The sequence below is a fragment of the Schistocerca piceifrons genome, chromosome X, assembly GCF_021461385.2.
Source record: "Schistocerca piceifrons isolate TAMUIC-IGC-003096 chromosome X, iqSchPice1.1, whole genome shotgun sequence".
Lineage (NCBI taxonomy): Eukaryota > Metazoa > Arthropoda > Insecta > Orthoptera > Acrididae > Schistocerca > Schistocerca piceifrons.
Genome location: NC_060149.1, coordinates 591,953,896 through 591,973,923, shown reverse-complemented (window position 1 = coordinate 591,973,923; position 20,028 = coordinate 591,953,896). Strand labels below are relative to the sequence as shown.

At 44.8% G+C, this 20,028-nt stretch overlaps 1 protein-coding gene across 2 annotated transcripts in view; it reads right to left on the bottom strand.

Annotated features, from left to right (window-relative positions):
• LOC124723009 (proton myo-inositol cotransporter-like) overlaps positions 1 to 20,028 on the bottom strand; it is a 542,759-nt gene that overhangs the window by 351,278 nt on the left and 171,453 nt on the right. For both annotated transcript variants that reach the window (XR_007006479.1, XM_047248185.1), the window contains exon 2: positions 19,603 to 19,700. Coding sequence is in view for 1 of the 2 variants with exons in the window: in XM_047248185.1 (XP_047104141.1) it covers positions 19,603 to 19,700 (98 nt within the window). In the remaining variant the exon portion in view is untranslated. The remainder of the gene's footprint in view (positions 1 to 19,602; positions 19,701 to 20,028) is intronic.

The following is a 20,028-nucleotide window of genomic DNA, read 5'->3' as shown; positions in this document are numbered from 1 at the left end:
TACTCTAGATGCTCGCAGGGTATAGCAGCAATATTGCCTAGCAGTGCCTATGGTCCACCTCGCTGATGTGCTCAGCACTAGTGAGGCGGCAGAATGTGCGATGGACTCTGTCGCTGTCTACGGCGGCCAAGCAGCCATCCAGAGTTCATCCCTTCCCAAGCAGCGGTCAACTTCTAAAGCGTCCTCTGACAACAGCCACAGTTTATGTCTATGCCTATCTTGATTGCGAGAAGAAAGGAGCACGAGCCGGATCCAACTGGCTTTAGGTACTCCTGTTGCCCCCTAATTGCAGCTATTCACTATGCCGCCCATTGGCCTCTCACAGGCAAAATAAAGGCGCTACGTGACCTGGATGATGCTGTCATCCAGCAGAGAGTAGCAACGCCATTCTCATTCCACATTCGAGTCTGACCTACTATTGTATTAATACCACTACCGAAATGTCAAAGCCTCCAGGAAACTATTCTGTCTAGCTCTTGTGGCCGGCAATAAGCGGTATCTCTTTACACATTCACTCCATTCTGATTTCCTAAAAAGAGCCTAGCCATTATTTTCAGAAGCCACCAGTTCTTCCACTCGCCTGTGGGGAATGCACTTAAACGAAATATATTGTCAGCTGAAGAATATTTGGCAGATCGGAATTCCAAGCCTTTGGCCAACAGTACACAAGCAGCTGAGTCAACCAAACATGCCACATGGATCTCCTAAAGGACCCAGTTTGCCAGTCTTTCTCATTAACGTGGTAGGGGAATATATAACATACTATCAGAGCACAAAAAGGTTAATATGCTACCGTTTTAAAAGAGTGACTGAGAAGTGGGGTATCAGCTGTCTCATTCTGCCTTCCTCAGTACGTTTAAAAATTTTCTCAAAAATTTTGGCATGCGAACATAGTCGCGCTCTTTTTAATATGCAGCTAACCTCATATTCCCATAAGCTACCCAAACGCACGTCTACTTCATCGTTGTTAAGCCGTTCATGCCCATCCATTCCCACTTGCCTATTCTCGCCCAGAGATTCAGCCCAACTCATTGTCATGACCTCTTCGTGTCTCCGTAACTCTCACTGTCTTGACTGACAGCCACAGCCACCTCTGTTCTGTTCTGCTACTACTACTACTGTCTTCTGTCACTGTCAGTATCTCCCTCTTCTCTCTTACTGCTACCGTCTCATTCATTCCTTCCCACTGCTTCCGTCTCCTCTCAGAGTTAATATCTCTCTTATTGTCATTGAGCCGGCCGCTGTGGCCGAGCGGTTCTAGGCGCTGCAGTCTGGAACCTGGTCGGAGGTTCGAATCCCGCCTCGGGCATGGATGTGTGTGATGTCCTTAGGTTTAAGTAGTTCTAAGTTCTAGGGGACTGATGACCTGAGATGTTAAGTCCCATAGTGCTCAAAGCCATCTGAACCATCTATTGTCATTGAATGTCTCACTAGCACCTGCCCTCACTCACTTTCAATTTCTCCCTCTCTTTATTCCTCTCCCACTGCCACACTTTTCTCAGTGCAAAAAGAAGGCGTATATGTTCGCATCCCAAAATTTTTGGGAAAATTTTTAAAAGTGCTGAGGAAGGTAGAATGAACCAGATGGTACCCCACTTTTCAGTCAGAGTCTTTTCATAAACAGGATCATTTTCCGCTTGTTCCCTTCTTTCCCCGCTATAGCACGGGATGACACTCATATGAGAAGACATTAATGGGTCAGTAAATTTTTTATAGTTAGCTTATGTGAAATTTAAATACCGCAAACCTAATTTACGCTTCATACCGGATTTTACGTGCACAAAAATTTTACATGTGCTTCAGTACCACAACATAGCGTTCTCAGAATAATCATCATGGTAATGGAAACACTTTCCAGCGTATATCTCCGTGCTACGTCACTTTATAAACTAAGTTTTCGCCTCACACCGGATATTACGTGCGTATTTTACGTGTACAAGTAGGCTAACTTGTATTTAGAAAAAGGATAAATATATAAAGAAAAATTTCAAAGCCATCCGAGATCAGGATGTTAGGAATATATCCCATAAATTTCAGCCATTTTCCATGCATAGCTGTCTTGGAAGCCGCGGCTCGGTTTTGATACCCAAGTAATTTTTCGGGTTTTCTCAGAAACCGCCCACGGACTAAATTGTATCTCCAAAAACTCATTAAGGCGCACCATACACCCCACATGATGAAAAAAAATTTACTCAATTTGCCAAAGCTGGAGGAAGTATACAATATTTGAACTTTGACCTTGCATTTCATGACAGTTACAGTAAGATGATCCTTCTGTCGGGTATCCAATTGGTCCCTAGCCAAGAGCTATTCGAAACACTTGACCCTATCTTTCTACTACCAATAGAACCGATGGTACGATCCCCGGAAAAATCCCGTTTTTATGGAACATATTAGGTAGAGCATGCTGTCGTACGCGTATCGATTCCGTAGACAAGCTGCCGGTGATATATATTTTTTTCCATAACTGCACACAATCGTTCAATCTTAATATGTGTACATTTTTCTGTGATCTGTCTCCATAATCAAGGTCATCGAATATGCGATTCGGTGGTGTTCGTCACGTAGGTAGTCGGTTCGAAGACCAGTCATGAAAAAATAAAAATAATTCACCGCCAATATTTGGCTCGAACGCGGAAGAGAGGCGGCAGTGTAAGCGATTAAACTCTGCGCCAAAGTTTTAAGTTTAGCTCCAAACACCTCTCTGCAGATTCTTACGGACCGAGAGCAAGTGACACATCCCTTACGTTACGTTATTTGATAGGAACTGGCTATACATCAGCAAATGATTTCAATATCTCTTTCACCCCGAGTGAGGTGGCGCAGTGATTACCACGGTGAACTTGCATTCGGGAGGACGATGGTTCGAACCCGCGTCCGGCCATCCTGATTCAGGTTTTCCGTGATTTCCCTAAATCGCTTTAGACAAATGACGGGATGATTCATTTGAAAGGGCACGGCCGACTTCCTTCCTTAATCCGATGGGACCGATGACTTCGCTGTTGGGTCTCTCCCCCCAAACCAACCATGTCTTTCTATCGTCATCATCATCATCATCATCTTATCAGCATAAATTATCTCCACTGAGGAGTATTCTGCGCCTTTAATGGAATTTTACTGTGACGGACGAAGAATGATTTGCACATTACGTCTTACCGACGACAGTATCATTAGAGACAAGAATGGGGAAGAACGTTTGTCGTATCCTACACCATCCACACAAATAATCCTGACATTCACCTCAACACATTTAGGGGAACCACGGAGAACAGGGAACTGAACTCGCTTCTTCCGACTGCGAGTCGAACGCACTAACTACTGCACCACCTGTCTCGCTGGAACTGCTGTAGTTTCGTAAGTTCGGCCAAACGAGTCCTGGTGGTTCACCTTTGGTGTCGTAATAGCTCCTTCCACAACTCCGTTTACGAGCGTAGCATTTGCTCTCAACCTCCGGCGTCCTCTTTTATTACAGTTTTTACTGATAAACACAACAGCCGCTGCAGGAAAGACGTCGCTGTCCTGTGCCGTTTCCACATGTGGGCTTTATACCTCTGGTTCGCCTGTCTGCGACGCCACCGCGGCTTGCTATCCAACCAAATTAAACGGACACATGGGACCTCGTTTCAGTTTGCGGTTGATCCGAGTAGCTAAGATAAGCCAGAACGATCATCGAAGAAATACAGTACAGTCTTCAGATCTGCAAAAATATAATTCAGTTTTGGAATTGTTATTAAAACTACTGAGACTGTGCAGAGAGTGTAAAAAGGGTAGACCTGGAATTGTGGGTCGCAGATTTCGATAAAATTTAGCACAGGTGTTATTCATCGGAAAAAGAAGAATCATCACGAAGTCTCTTTTAGCTTCACATTCCAAAGTTTTTAAAGAAAATCGACATGGATATTTTCGGCGTCGTTTGAGTTCTAATAACCGTAATCTGTTAGCGAGCTGTTCAATATGTGTGTGAAATCTTATGAGACTTAACTGCTAACGTCATCAGTCCCTAAGCTTACACACTACTTAACCTAAATTATCCTAAGGACAAACACACACACACCCATGCCTGAGGGAGGACTCGAACCTTCGCCAGTAGCAGCCACACAGTCCATGACTGCAAGGCCTTAGACCGCCTTAGCGAGCTGTTCCACAACAGATCCTGGAGAAAGCCTCAAGCTAACCATTTGTGGACACTAATCATACAGATTGCTTCCGTGACTGCGTAGAACGGCTAGTGTATCACTCTGCGACTGAAAATCAGTGCTGTGTATTACCTCGTTCAATCTTTGTATGACAGAATAAACGGATTTATTCCATAAATGTGAGCATAAGTATATGCTGTCTGTACAGTATAGGTTATATGTAGAGAAACGTTTACATGTCATATCAATTGGAAGAAACCTGTACAATGTTCATTTACTGCATACAGATCAACAAATGGTTGCATGAATAATGTATAAAATGAATACCACTGAAGATGCCTAGTATCAATTGGCGAAACATGTTTGGCAGAGAGAAATTTAGTTGCAAAATACGGAACTTTTCTCGTGTATATGATAAAGCATAACTGGAGCAACAACTGAGGAGAAATGACTGCAAATATTAACAGCATTATTACGTAAATAGTTGGTAACATGGTAGGGTACACAAATCTGACCAAACCGAAGGCGAACATCATTAAGCTGGGGACGAAAACCCCTCTAACGCATTTCAGGTGGCGTGATGTGTACACTGAGACTGGCCACCACTTATGAATAGTATGTAAGACCACAGCTCGTCCATGTAAGTTGAAATATACAGGCAATTCTAGAGAGGAGGTAGAGTATCCGATTACGGAAACAGCAGCGCCTACGCACAAGGAAAGGGAAACCGACAGATTTGTGCTCCTTATTCATTGGTTATGAATATTTACGGACCTAATATGGGTGGTGCACTTATAGATACATAATAAATTAAGAAGCTTTGCTGATTACTATACCCGAAGCGTACATACTGACTTGGTTTTCACTGTTATGGTGGATAAAACATTTTGTCACTCAAAGGGTTAAGGCTGTTTCTAAATTAAAGCAGTACCGGGAAGTGATCCGGGTAAGCCTATAAACGTTTCCTTGCCGATCAGTGGCGCCATACGTCACGTAATTTGTTTCACGCCCTGCACCTTTTTACGAATGCAAAGAATGCAGTCGAAGTCGCGAGTGAGGTATCAAGCTAGTTCTGAGCACGAGTCGGAGGTATGTTTCAAACTCTACCGCTAACTTCTTTGACGAAAATTATTGATTTCTTCAGGTGAGGCATTCAAATAACACAAAGTCTGGTCACGAAGTTGTCGGTGAAATGTTGGCAGTTTTGCGTGAAATTATTCTATCGGGGAGTGACAGTAGGATCGACGCAGCATTAAAGAAGTAGTATACATCGCTGACTAATATAAAAATTAAAAAAATGTTAAGCACTCAAAAATGAGTTAATGAATGTAAAGTTCTGTGTTTAGCGCAATAAACAGCAACTGAAACGCGACTGGCAACGAATGTTCCATTGAAAAGTAAGCTTGACACTCATGGCTTTCTCGCAACCACTGAATAATGGATAAAGCGAAATAACTGAAATAACTGAGCTAGTCTCTCTGAGAGGAATGAGTACTTGTGTTAAAAATCGATTGCGATAGGCTTAACGTATGCAAATCTCTCTCTCTCTCTCTCTCTCTCTCTCTCACTCACTCACACTCACACTCACACAGTCGGGATAAACAGGTTTCAAACCCACTTTTCGACATAGAAAAGTAAGTTTTCCGTTTCTTTAAGAAAAGTCAGATGCTGTACAGACAATTCTGTACAACCTAGTACATCAATAATGAAATCTCACATTCGTTCTTTTTATTCTACATTCATGCTGCCGGCCGCGGTGGTCTCGCGGTTCTAGGCGCGCAGTCCGGAACCGCGCGACTGCTACGGTCGCAGGTTCGAATCCTGCCTCGGGCATGGATGTGTGTGATGTCCTTAGGTTAGTTAGGTTTAAGTAGTTCTAAGTTCTAGGGGACTGATGACCACAGCAGTTGAGTCCCATAGTGCTCAGAGCCATACATTCATGCTGCGCGATGTGAAGGGATACTCAGCCTACCAAAAGAACCAGTATTCACGGAGAGATTCAAATCTGGCCAAGTTAATTGGCCTGACAAACCTCACGCTATAACAAGAAAACACAGAAGGGCTAACCAAAGAAAAAACAACGCATTTGTGAAAAGAAAGATGAGACGTTGACAGTGACGTAGCGTTTCCAAATAAAATAAAATAAGAAGTATGTGGACACTAAGGAAGTAAATTTCAAACATATTAACTATGTACTTGTCCTGGGCTTCATGATATAGTGGATGTGTTAAAACACGATTCTGAAGTTGGAGAGGGTCCGGTACGAGAATTTTCCGTACGTGGATGATTCATTTCCAGAAAACAATTGGAACTTGTGTTAATCCCTACGAGTTAATGAAAGAACTTTAGATTTAGAAGCAGTAGTCTAATTGGAATTTGGTACAGTTATTTGCCATATAAAGGTTTTACCAAAAAGGAAATCCATATTTGTGACTATAATGCAAATGCCAACATACTTGAATTTTGAACTAACGCCCTTCATCAAGTGTGACTGCCCTGAGGATTCATTCCATGGTTGCCCTAATGACGTAAGATAAACATTCCACTGAGATGGCAAAAGTTATGGAACAGCGATATACACCAGTATATCGCGTACACAAGATATAAAAGGCAGTGCATTGGCAGAGCTCTCATTTGTTCTCTGCTAACGCGTGTGAAAAGGTGTCTGACATGAATATGGCCGCACGACGGGAATTAACAGACTTCGAACGCTCAGTGGTAATTGGAGCTAGACGCATGGGACATTCCACTTCGGAAATCGTTTGGGAATTCAGTATTCCGACATCCACAGCAGCAAGAGTGTGCCAAGAATACCACATTTTAGGCATTACCTCTCACCACGGAGAACGTAGAAGCCGACGGCCTTCACGTAACGACCGGGAGCAGCGACGTTTGCGTAGAGTTGTCAGTGCTAACAGACAGGCAACACGGCGTGAAATAACCACAGAAATCAATGTAGGACGTACGACGGAAGTATCCGTTAGGACAGTGTTCCGAAAATTGGCGTTAATGGACTACGACAGCAGACGACCGACGTGAGTGCCTTTACTAACAGCACGACATCGTCTGCAGTGCCTCTCCTGGCTTCGTGACCGTATCGGTTGGACACTTAATTACTGGAAAATCCTGGTCAGATGAGACCCAATTTAAACTGATAAGAGCTGATAGTAGGGTTGAAGTGTAGTGCAGCTCCAAAGAAGCCATGCACTCCAGTAGTCAACGAGGCACTGGCAAGTTAGTGGTGGTTTCACAACGGTGTGGGCTGTGTTTACATGGAACCGAATGGATTGTGTGGTCCAGCTGAACCGATCACTGTCGGTAAATGGTTGAAATGGTTGCGTACGGCTACTTTGAGACCATTTCCAGCCATTCATGGACTTCATTTTACCAAACGTCGACGTTTCGTCATCGGGCCACAGCTGCTTGCGACTGGTTTGAAGAACATTCTGGACAATTCGAGAGAATTATTTGGGAAATCTCATCGCCCGACATGAACCCCATCTAACATTTATGGGACATAACTGAGAGGTCAGTTCGTACGCAAAATCCTCTAACGGCAACACTTTCGCAATTATGGACGGCTATGGAGGCAGCATGGCTCAATATTTCTGCAGTGGCATACCAACGACTTGCTGAGCCCATGTCACGTGAAGCTGCTGCACTACGCCGGAAAAAAAAGGAAGTTGAACACAATATTAGGAGGTATCCCATGACTTTTGTCAATTCAGTGTGTATCCGCCGTAGTATGTACAACAAACTTCCAAACAGGACAAAACGGCACAATATCAAAAGTATCAGTTTTCTTTTAATTTTAACTGAGGCTTTATGCACAGATGAAAGTTATTCTACCATTAGTAGTTCAACAAGCTCTGCAAATTTTTGCAGATAAATGTTGTACTTAGAAAGCAAATATCGTTTCCATAAGCTATCCCGCATGACAGGAATACTATCAGTTCTCAGACGAATTAATCAAAAGCGGTTCCAGTAATTACATGTGCATTTCGGTCATTGAAATCTGTCTGTTTCGTCTTTACTGGCAAAGAATTTCCAGCTGAGTACCGCAGCGGCGCACTGATAACTTAGTCCATGGACTCTTACTGGGGAGGACTGCACCTTGAAAAGTTGTCTGGCCACCCAGACCTTGGAAATTCTGGAATAATCGCTTGGAGGAGGACACAGGCGATCTCCTTCCGCATCTTCCTCTGACAAGAGCTTGCGCTCTGTCTGTGATGACCACGTCGTCGAAGGGACATTGAATCTTAATCTTCCTTCCTTCCTTTGTTCCTTCCTTCCAAAGAAGTGGTGACCGCTGTCTTTTCGCATGTGATCATCTCAGCGCAGAACAAAACGCGGTTTAGACATCGCCTACCCAACAATTAATACCTCTGATCCCGAAAGTCTATACCGGTACAGAGATTGTTAGCCCGAACTAAGTCCAGAACGTTACTGCGACGCAAACCATTATGAGGGTCGAGCTCTGCTTCATCCCGTAACTAACAATTTGTTTCCGTTACAACGGATACGACAATATTCAGAAATTGTTCCTTCTGGTGTCCTATACATGCCGTCTCTCGCCTCTCTGACGAAAGGAACTTCCCATGATGAGTCAGTGCCAAGTAACACAGTTTGATGAAACTTGGACCATACATACAACTGATACAGTACAGAAGAAAGAAATGCGCAGTGTGACGAGCAGAAATGACACTTTTAATGAAACACCTTAATTAGCCTGAAGTAACAGCATTCATGATGGTCCCCTGGACATTACAAACTGAGGGATATGGTTCCTAATAGGGTGTGATCACCAAGGACGGCAACGCCTGCTCTGCAACATGCTCCCTTTCTGGCTACGAAGTCGCTAAGGAATTCTTGTGATAGGGCGTTCCATTCTTCCACGAGCACGTCTGAAACTGCAGGATAGTCGGTGTATGCGGGCGTGTTGGAATAGCTTTCCCAGCACATCCCACACGTGATCGATGGGATTTAACGGAGAGAGCGGGTAGGCCAGTCCATTCGCCGAATATCCTCCTTCCTTTCCAAGAGTTCCTCCACTTGTGATGTTCGATGCAGTCGCGCGTTGTCATCTACGAATATATAATCAGATCGAATACACCCCTGAAAAGACGCACATGGGGAAGAAGTACAGTGTGACAATGTCGTTGATTGGTGAGTGTACCGTGTTCACAGATTTGCAGGTCAGTAGGCACACGTAACATTTTTTCAACATTTCCTGAATGAAAATGATATTATAAATCTGCGAGATATGCTGATGTTTGCACAAACTGGAAAACAAAAATATGTATGAGCCAAGACAGTGAAATTTACCAGATTGATTAATCGAACAACGAGGAAAAGAAGATAAGGTTCTAACGTCTTAATTGGACGCTGAGTGTAACTGCCGACTGCACCAGGATGAGGAAGCTATTAGGTCTTGTCAGTTTCGAAAGAAAACATCATGGCATACGCTTTAAGCGATTTAATGAACCCACAGAAAACGATCTGCATGGTGGGATGGGGGATTTGAGTCTCACTCCTCACGAATACGAGTTCATTGTCTTAACCACACTGATTACTTCAGAGAGACACATTGAATAAGATTTATTTTAACAGAGTCTGGATCTTCTTAGCGAAGAGACAGACGGCATCATTGAGATAAAGATAAAAAAATCGAAGTGGTGTGGCGCTTTGCGACATGCCAGTTGCTTATGAAGTTGTTTTAAGATATCTGATCACTTTATCCAAAAAATAATACGGAATACATGTAGATGCCCTGCATTAAAATGTCCCCAAAACGATAACGCAGAATCTATCAGTAATTATGCCTTCCAGTTTTTAAAGTGTCAGCAACATACCCACCAGAATCTAAGCACTAATCAGTTCTGATATCGACTGAAAGCATTCAAGAAAACCGTAATACCATAATGTATGGTCAGGATGTCACGAGCTGAACGGTCGTGAGTGTTAGTTACCTTTGAGTCTGGGCGTGGTGCGTTGATGTTAGTCAAGAATACCTTTAAGGTAACGAGGACATCATTATCAACAACTCCTCACTGAACGAGGTCGTCTTATAATGTTATGACAAGCTGGTAATTCCTTCTGCGATATTGCAGAAAGACTTAGCAGGACTGTAGCCATTGTACATGATTGCTGGCAACGGTGGTCACTAGAATGTGCAGCGGTCACGATAATGTACGGTCGCAAGGAGACCAATCTCCGGCCACATGGCACTACTGAAAGGGAAGCCCATCATGTTCGGCATGTGGCTCTGGCGCATCGTACTGCATTTTCAGCAGCAACCTGAGCAGCAGTTGGCGCCACCGCGACACAACGAACTGTTACAAATCTGTGACTAAGGACAGCTCCGAGCCAGACGCCCTGTAGCGTGCGTTCTACTGACTCCATACCCCCACCATTTGCGACTTCAGTGGTGTCAAGCGAGAGCCCATTGGAGGCCAGCGTGGAGGTCTGTTGTGTTTTCTGATGAAAGTTGGCCCTGTCTCGGTGCCATTGATGGTCGTGTGTTGGTCAGGAGGAGGCCAGTTGAGGGCCTGCAAGCAAGCTGTCTACGTGTTAGACACAGAGGACTTACATCTGGAGTTATGGTCTGAGGAGAGATTTCGTATGATAGCAGGAGCACTCTCGTGGCTATCCCACGCACCCTAACTGCAAAACTGTACGTCAATCTGGTGATTCGATCTGTTGTGTTGCCAGTCATTAACAGCATTCCAGGGGTTGTTTTCGAACGGTATAACGCTCGCTTACATACTACTACCGCGCGGGGTAGCCGCACGGTCTGGGGCGTCCTGTCACGGTTCGCCCCCCCCCGTGTGTGTGTGCGCGTGTGTGTGTGTGTGTGTGTGTGTGTGTGTGTGTGTGTGTGTGTGTGTGTGTGTGTGTGTTTTGTCCTTAGCGTAAGTTAGTTTAAGTTACATTAAGTAGTGTATAAGCTTAGGGACCGATGACCTCAACACTTAGGTCCCATAAGATTTTACCACAAATTTCCAATTTCCATACCACTGTTGGAACGCAACATGGTTTACAGGGTGTCGTCATGTTGCCTTGTCTTGCTCGATCAGCAGATCTGTCTCCAGTCGAGCACACAGGGGACATCATCGAACGGCAACTCCAGCGTCATCCACAAGCAGGATTAACGGTCCCTGTATTGACCGATCAAGTACCTGTGATCTTGCAACGTTGATCACTTAAATGTGTTACCTGGATAAATGTGTTCCCGAAATTTTATTACTCTGAATTTATTAATTATTCTTTTGGTGTTGCGATTTTTCCGTCAGCGTAATTTACGAAGTGTAAACATCAGGAAAAGCCCTAGTTTGGTGAAAACTTTGACAAAGTCATCACCAGGTTTCGAAACAGTGACCACTAAAAGAGGATAATCAGGTGTTGATCCCCCTAACTAGGTGATTTGGATGTACCCCTTTAACAGCTGTGACAAGGGGGTAACGTTGTGTGCTTTCTCAGATTTTACCCGCAACATTTAAATATTGTATTTTTTCCATAATACTTCCGCCATGTTGAATTATTCTGTCAGAAATTTTGACAGATTTGTCTCTTACCCTGTTCAATTTTGCCACAACACGTGTAGAGCTGGATCTGGTATTAGATAGCTACTGACTTAAACGTTTACATCATGCCTGAAGACGGGAAGTATCTACGATCAAGCCTAAATGGAAACAAGCTATGAATCTTAGAAACGTCCGAAGCATCTAAACCACAGAATAGTTAGAAAATACAAATACATAATCCGATTCTACATCTACATCTAAGTGATTACTTTGCAATTCGTACATACGTGTTTGGCACAGGATTCACAGAAACAATTTCAGACTATTTCTCCTTTCTTCCATTATCGAATAGCACGTGAAAAATATTAACGTCCAATTTTTTCCGTGTGAGCCATGAGTCTACTGATTTTATAACGATGGGCATTTCTCCCTATGTAGATGAGAAACGACATAGTATTTTGTTATTCGGTGGAATAACATGATGACTGAAATTTCGTGAGAAGACCTCGTCGCAACGAAAAATGCTTCTGTTTCAATGATTGCCACCCCAACTAGCTTGCATATCCGTGGCACAATGTTCTTTTTCAGGATAGCACAAACCGAGATGCCCTTCCTTGAATTTTCTTTATGTCCTCCGTGAATCCTGTTTGGTAAATCTCGTAGCGCGCAGGAAAACTCGAGAAGAGAACACACGAGCATACTGTAGGCAGTCTCCTTAGCATATTTGTTGTACCTTCTGAGTGTCCTGCCGCAGGAATAGGCACTGCGTCGACTACAGCCTTTATGAAATACATTAAAAGTATTGAAATAGTGAATATGGACTACCATCAGCTGTAGAATGGAATGGAGACAATGAAAATTTGTGCCGGACAGGTACTCGAACCCGGATTTCCGGCCTATCGCGAGCGATCGCTTCACCATTTCCGTGCACGACTCACGGCCAGACCCGGACTTCGGCATGTTTTCAGCCATGCGTCTACCACCCGCCAAAATGAAGTTCTTGGTGCTATTTCTCCACACTTCAGTTGTTCGTAACTGTAATCCTTAACTTCTCAGTTGAATTGACAACCTTTAAATTAGTGTTGTCTATCGCGTAACGGAAATTTAACGGATTCTTTTTGTATCATGGAAGAATTAAATCCAATATAAAACTTGAAGTCAGCATTGATCAGAAGAAACGTTTTTGTTATCGCGGTAGTATAATCACAGATGACGAAAGATGATCAATGGAAGTGAAGGATTGCATTGGCAAAACAGGCGTTTATGATTATGAACAATATTTTTTCTTCAAAAACATATGAATACAGACGTCAGAAAATCCTTTGTAAAATCATTTGTATGGAGTAAACTTCCCTATAAAAGTGAAAGTTGTATTGTGGGCAAACTGGAAAGCAACCTACTTAAAGCTGCTGAAATTCGGATACGGCGGAACTGGAAGTCTTGAAGGTAATCAACGAAGAGAGAAGATTGGTAAAGGAAAAGGGAAAGAGAAAAATAAGATATACTAGACATGTCGTCAGAGACACTACCTTATTCATTATCATTCTTGAAGGGAAAGTGCTGGGAAAAAAAGTGGAAGGCCTAGACAGAAGTATTTGGAAGATATCGAGAAGAGGATATGACAATTACATGGAACTGAAACGAACAGCCAATGAAAGAATAGTGGTTGCATCGACAACGCATTAGCCCTTAGAATATGTATGTACGTGGATGATCTTATACCTTTTTGTTCAGGGTCAATTGCCACTTTCCGTACCATACAGATAACTTGTCTAAATCATTTTGATGTTCTGATTAATTTAAACGACGCAAAAAGATAATATCTGAGAGAGGTGATGACATGTCTCCTAAATCGTTCATGTATATTAAGAAAAGCACAGGGCCTCTGACCTTGGGAAATCCCAGCTGTATCTTCAGTTTCACTAGATGACCTCTCGTCTATTATTATGCCATGTGACGTCTCTGACAGGAAATTACGAATCCAGTCGCACAATTGAGACGATACTCCACAGGCACGTAGTTTGATTGGCAACCGCTTGCGAGGAAGGGAGTCAAAAAGCTGTTTGAAAATCTATGAATATGGTATCAGCTTGAGATGTCCTACCAATAGCACTCATTACTTCATGTGAACAGACAGCCAGTTGTTTTTCACATGGACGATATTTGCAGAATACGTGATGGTTTCATGTCAGTAGATAATTTTCTTGGTGATATGAGTCTACAAATTAGCAGATTTATTCCATTTAAATTCTGGTGTGTTGGTGTGACCTGTGCAACTCTCCAGCCATTAGACAGGTATTGTACACTCCTGGAAATGGAAAAAAGAACACATTGACACCGGTGTGTCAGACCCACCATACTTGCTCCGGACACTGCCAGAGGGCTGTACAAGCAATGATCACACGCACGGCACAGCGGACACACCAGGAACCGCGGTGTTGGCCGTCGAATGGCGCTAGCTGCGCAGCGTTTGTGCACCGCCGCTGTCAGTGTCAGCCAGTTTGCCGTGGCATACGGAGCTCCATCGCAGTCTTTAACACTGGTAGCATGCCGCGACAGCGTGGACGTGAACCGTATGTGCAGTTGACGGACTTTGAGCGAGGGCGTATAGTGGGCATGCGGGAGGCCGGGTGGACGTACCGCCGAATTGATCAACACGTGGGGCGTGAGGTCTCCACAGTACATCGATGTTGTCGCCAGTGGTCGGCGGAAGGTGCACGTGCCCGTCGACCTGGGACCGGACCGCAGCGACGCACGGATGCACGCCAAGACCGTAGGATCCTACGCAGTGCCGTAGGGGACCGCACCGCCACTTCCCAGCAAATTAGGGACACTGTTGCTCCTGGGGTATCGGCGAGGACCATTCGCAACCGTCTCCATGAAGCTGGGCTACGGTCCCGCACACCGTTAGGCCGTCTTCCGCTCACGCCCCAACGTCGTGCAGCCTGCCTCCAGTGGTGTCGCGATAGGCGTGAATGGAGGGACGAATGGAGACGTGTCGTCTTCAGCGATGAGAGTCGCTTCTGCCTTGGTGCCAATGATGGTCGTATGCGTGTTTGGCGCCGTGCAGGTGAGCGCCACAATCAGGACTGCATACGACCGAGGCACACAGGGCCAACACCCGGCATCATGGTGTGGGGAGCGATCTCCTACACTGGCCGTACACCACTGGTGATCGTCGGGGGGACACTGAATAGTGCACGGTACATCCAAACCGTCATCGAACCCATCGTTCTACCATTCCTAGACCGGCAAGGGAACTTGCTGTTCCAACAGGACAATGCACGTCCGCATGTATCCCGTGCCACCCAACGTGCTCTAGAAGGTGTAAGTCAACTACCCTGGCCAGCAAGATCTCCGGATCTGTCCCCCATTGAGCATGTTTGGGACTGGATGAAGCGTCGTCTCACGCGGTCTGCACGTCCAGCACGAACGCTGGTCCAACTGAGGCGCCAGGTGGAAATGGCATGGCAAGCCGTTCCACAGGACTACATCCAGCACCTCTACGATCGTCTCCATGGGAGAATAGCAGCCTGCATTGCTGCGAAAGGTGGATATACACTGTACTAGTGCCGACATTGTGCATGCTCTGTTGCCTGTGTCCATGTGCCTGTGGTTCTGTCAGTGTGATCATGTGATGTATCTGACCCCAGGAATGTGTCAATAAAGTTTCCCCTTCCTGGGACAATGAATTCACGGTGTTCTTATTTCAATTTCCAGGAGTGTATATTACTGCTGAAACGGGGAAAAGTCATCAGCATACTCGAAGAAACCTAATTGGTATACAATCTGGACCGGGAGACTCGTTTATTAAGTGACAAATTTCTTCGCTATGGAAGAGAGATCCGATTCTAAATTTCTCATGTTGGCAGCTGGCTGTGATTCGAATTCTGCAGTATTTACATCATCATCATCATCATCATCATCATCATCATCATCATCATTGGAGAGACATTGGCGGAAAATCATGTTTAGTAACACCGTTATAATGGCGCAATGGTTGGTAACACCACCACTGTTATCGCGCAGTGAAGGTATTGATTGTGTCTTGCTGCTACTACTGGGAACTACTAAAATTATCTAGCATTGAATTCAGCACCACGTTTCGAGCATCTGTTAACCATCGCCAATCTGGTAGATCCTGCGTTCTATTAAATCTGACATGCTTTTTTCGTTACTTCTGCAACTGTATCCTGATGAGCTTCGTGTACCATAGGGGATCTGTTCCGTCTAGGTCATCAGTCCTCTAGAACTTAGAACTACTTAAGGCTAACTAACCTAAGGACATCACATACATCCATGCCCGAGGCAGGACTCGAACCTGCGACCGTAGCGGTCGCGCGGTTCCAGACTGAAGCGCCTAGAACCGCTCGGCCACACCGGCCGGCACTGACTTAGGAAGCCGTCAAGCGAATTTTTGTCAGCTTTTATAAACAGATTTTTTTTGGCAGGTTTGAATGTTCCGGCATTCAATCTCGCTACAGCGACATTATGGTAACTAATTCCCTTATCCATCTTGACGATTTGTATTTGCTTAGGGCTGTTGGCTGGTATGAGTACTAATATATTATCGCAACCATTTAAACTTCGTGTTGGTTCCTGAACTCAAAATAATTTTACGAGAAAACATTTGGTACAGTTTCAGATGAAGTTTTACGCCTACCACCGAATTAAATTCGTATTTTTACCAACATACCGAGGGTGGTTAGAAGTCTCTGCCAACTATATTTGTACGAGTCAGGCACGATTTGAAAATAAAACTAAAATTTTCCTTGAACATATTAAAAACTGAGTCGTTTCGGTTTTGGCTTTATAACTTCCACCAGTGCTAGCTCACAGCAACTTTCTACTTCAATTTCACTACATGATAAACTACTAATAACGGTAATGAACACGCCATCACCCGCTGAATTTAGATAATCATTTCTGGACGCCGTTACATCGTTCGTAGGAAGTTCAGCTCCACTTATCTCCGGCTTTAGCCAGCTTTCACTACCTATGACAATTTCTGTTACAGTGCTTTCTACGAGAGCTTGGATCTATGATTTTTTGACAACACAGCTACAACAATTTACAGTTATAATGCTGATGTTTTCCAGGTCTACTCTCATCCTGTTTTTGACTTGCTCCCATTGACACCGTATCCCTGTTTGAAGTTCCGGAGACACCCCCCCCCCCTCCAACCCCCAGTGGACTCTTGTTCTATTAATGCATTAAGCGGATACCGACGTCTCTCGTCCTGTGAATCAAGTCAAGAAATCTGCAGCCCACACACTCTTAGAACCGTTTGTACCACTGATTCAGATCCCCTACTTAGCTCTGTAGCAAAATTCCACGATTGATCATGTCAACTATGCTGCAGATAGTGAGGTTCGCCTTCATCTTCGACGCAAGACTGGCTGTTTTCACCACTTCAGTTAGCCGCCGAAAATCAGAGAGAATCTCTTACGATCCGAAGCGGTACGTATCGTTTGTACCAATAAATATGAGCCGTCAACAGCAACTGGTTGCGACCTATGCTCGTCATGGCATCCAGAAGGACCTGTTCCATACCTGGGATACACATAGAATGTACACTGGATTTATTTCCCTCCTTGGCACTCATACCCCTAAGGGGCTCCATCAAGCACCTACCACTGGAACTCTCGAACACCGAAAATCTCACCATTTGTATACACCGTACCAATTTCTTGCAGGCTGAGAGCCACTCCCTGATAGGGCAAACGTCTACAGTTGTCTCACGGTCATTATCAGCCACAGACACGCCTGAAATCTGTTTCTCAGGTAGGTTTCCTTAAAAGTCTTTCGTTGCCTGTTACACCTTGGACTCGACCTCTCGCTTGACCACAGGTAGAGAGACAAATCCTGCGCGGGCAGTAACTGGGCTGAACAAAGCAGAGAACTGTCGGGAGACGTTAAAAGATGTGGTGGGCGTCCTTTGGATACCACCATCCAGCCTCGCCCCCCCCCCCCCCCCTCCGCAACAATACCCACGGGGAACAGCATCAGGCTGCATGTCTGAAGCAACACTGCTTGGAGCTGTGAACTAAGGGACTCCAATTCAGCACTCATCTGAACACAGCATTCTCAGTTCCTATTCATACTAAATTTGTCGACAACGGCGCTAAGGACGGTGTAAATCTATGTTATACATATAGTTGAGTCCATGCCTCATGTATGCACGAACACACGAGAATTTAAAAATTAAACTTTGGAAGCACAAAGACAAAACTAAATAAGTGACTCAGTTCTACTTAAAAATCTCGTAATATAACGAATGATCCACACTGCTGGTGCTGCTCACAAGGAGGTTGACATCTTTCAGATTGAAAGAATATGCTGGCAGGAAAGTGCACGTGGTACAGCTCTCTTACTGTTCATTGCACAGATACAGGGATTGGACGTAGTAAGGACACCTATGGAAGATAAAAAGAAGATTGATTAGTATGCTGCTGGTCTCCTTTGGCATGAACAACAGATTGTATATGTCGTAGAATGGATAATGCGTAAAACTCTGAACATTCAGAGGAATAGATACTTCTCGTGCAAAGTGGGTGCCATTTTCGAATATGTCCTTGGAGGACGAAATCGACTGTGCAACGTGTCCTCCGATATAACCTACAGAGGCTCAATCATATTCGGATCTAGAAAGTGGGAGGGCCTCCATCATATTCATCATGCGTGTCTCTCACAATTCCAGCACTGTTAGCAGAATAGTCTTAGCACATAGATCGTTCACTTTGAAACACAGTTTGCAGCATTGGATGAAGACCGTCACCCAGGCTACATGCGTAACCGCCCATACGGGACAACAAGTGGACCAGACATAGCAGCCCACAACATCACTGAACCCAACACTGGGAAAGTAAACATTGTTCTCCATTTCTCTGGAATAATGTGATCGACGATTCGTGCTACCAGAGGTACTGCATGGTGTAATCAACTGTTCTGGAATAACGACATTAGCTGCTAGTGGGAATTTAGTTTAATCAATTGGGAAACTTGAAAATTTGTGCCGAACCGGGACTATAACCCGGATTTTTTCCGTTTCTGGTGAACGGTCGCCGTGACTGCCTCGGCTATCCTGACACGGTTTCTGACCAAACCAAATTTCCAACCTATCCACACTACTGATGACGTGCCCTTGCCATGTCCGAAAGAACAGATACCACATATATAAGTTTTTAAATAGCCGCTCTATCGTGAATGTTTCCACATGCAGTTCCTCCGAGTAGTTCTTCATAAACTTGCCGTACATGTGTGTTCGTCTCATGTTACTGTCTTGTATTTTCTGGCCATAATTCACTTCACAGTCTTCCTGCGTCTATCATTCAGCTTCGTCTTTAGGTCTCTGTAGCTTACTTTCATAGGTGCTCTTTTAAGGCCGGCCGGAGTGGCCAAGCGGTTCTAGGCGCTTCAGTGTGGAACCGCGCGACCGCTACGGTCGCAGGTTCGAATCCTGCCTCGGGCATGGGTGTGTGATGTACTTAGGTTAGTTAGGTTTAAGTAGCTGTAAGTTCTAGGGGACTGATGACCTTCGATGTTAGGTCCCATAGTGCTCAGAGCTTTTTTTTTTTTTTTGCTCTTTTAAAGGAATCATACCGGCATTGCATTTGCCTTAAGCCATTTTGCGAAATTGAGGGAAACGTAAATATCACGATGGTCCTCCCGAATGCCAGTCCAGTGTCGTATCACCACGCCAGTGCGCAAGACCGTCTCCAACAACGATGCCTCTTTGTATATCTGAAGAATCAGCCCTAATGAAGTTCTGACACGACTGTCACTGCTAGCAAGAGATTGATGTGCACACATTCATCGACTAGATGGCACGCTTCAATACCACAGGGTGGGAGTATACGACAAGCTTTATTGAACCACTGTCATTACATGTGAGTCGATATTATTTTGTCCAACCCCTGGATAATGAGTTGCTCCGTACTTACCAGTCAGCCAGCCTCCCATCAAGGCAAACACCCAGGCTGCTGCAATAGTCGCCGATACAATTGCCTCATGCCAGGCAGTAGTCAGCGCCAATTCCTTCCTGCAACACAGAACCGTTACGTTATTAGCTAATAACTGGGTCACGTCCTTCTTATTAAACATACACTGCTTGTTGTGTGTAAGTTTTTCACAACAACCCGTATGTATTAAGAAGTTCCTCTCTGCCAGTGCTCTCTTCCCCCCCCCCCCTTTTTTTTTCAACCTACTTAGTCTTCCAGTCACGATAATTGTGAGGTAACAGGCGAGTCGTCGCGCCCTGATATAAGTTCGGAGGAAGCAGTGGCCGCACGGGCCGCTCGGCCGGCCGGGGCCCGACAGCAAACGTGTGGTGCGGAGCGTTGGCCGGACGACAGGGGTAACCCCAGCGC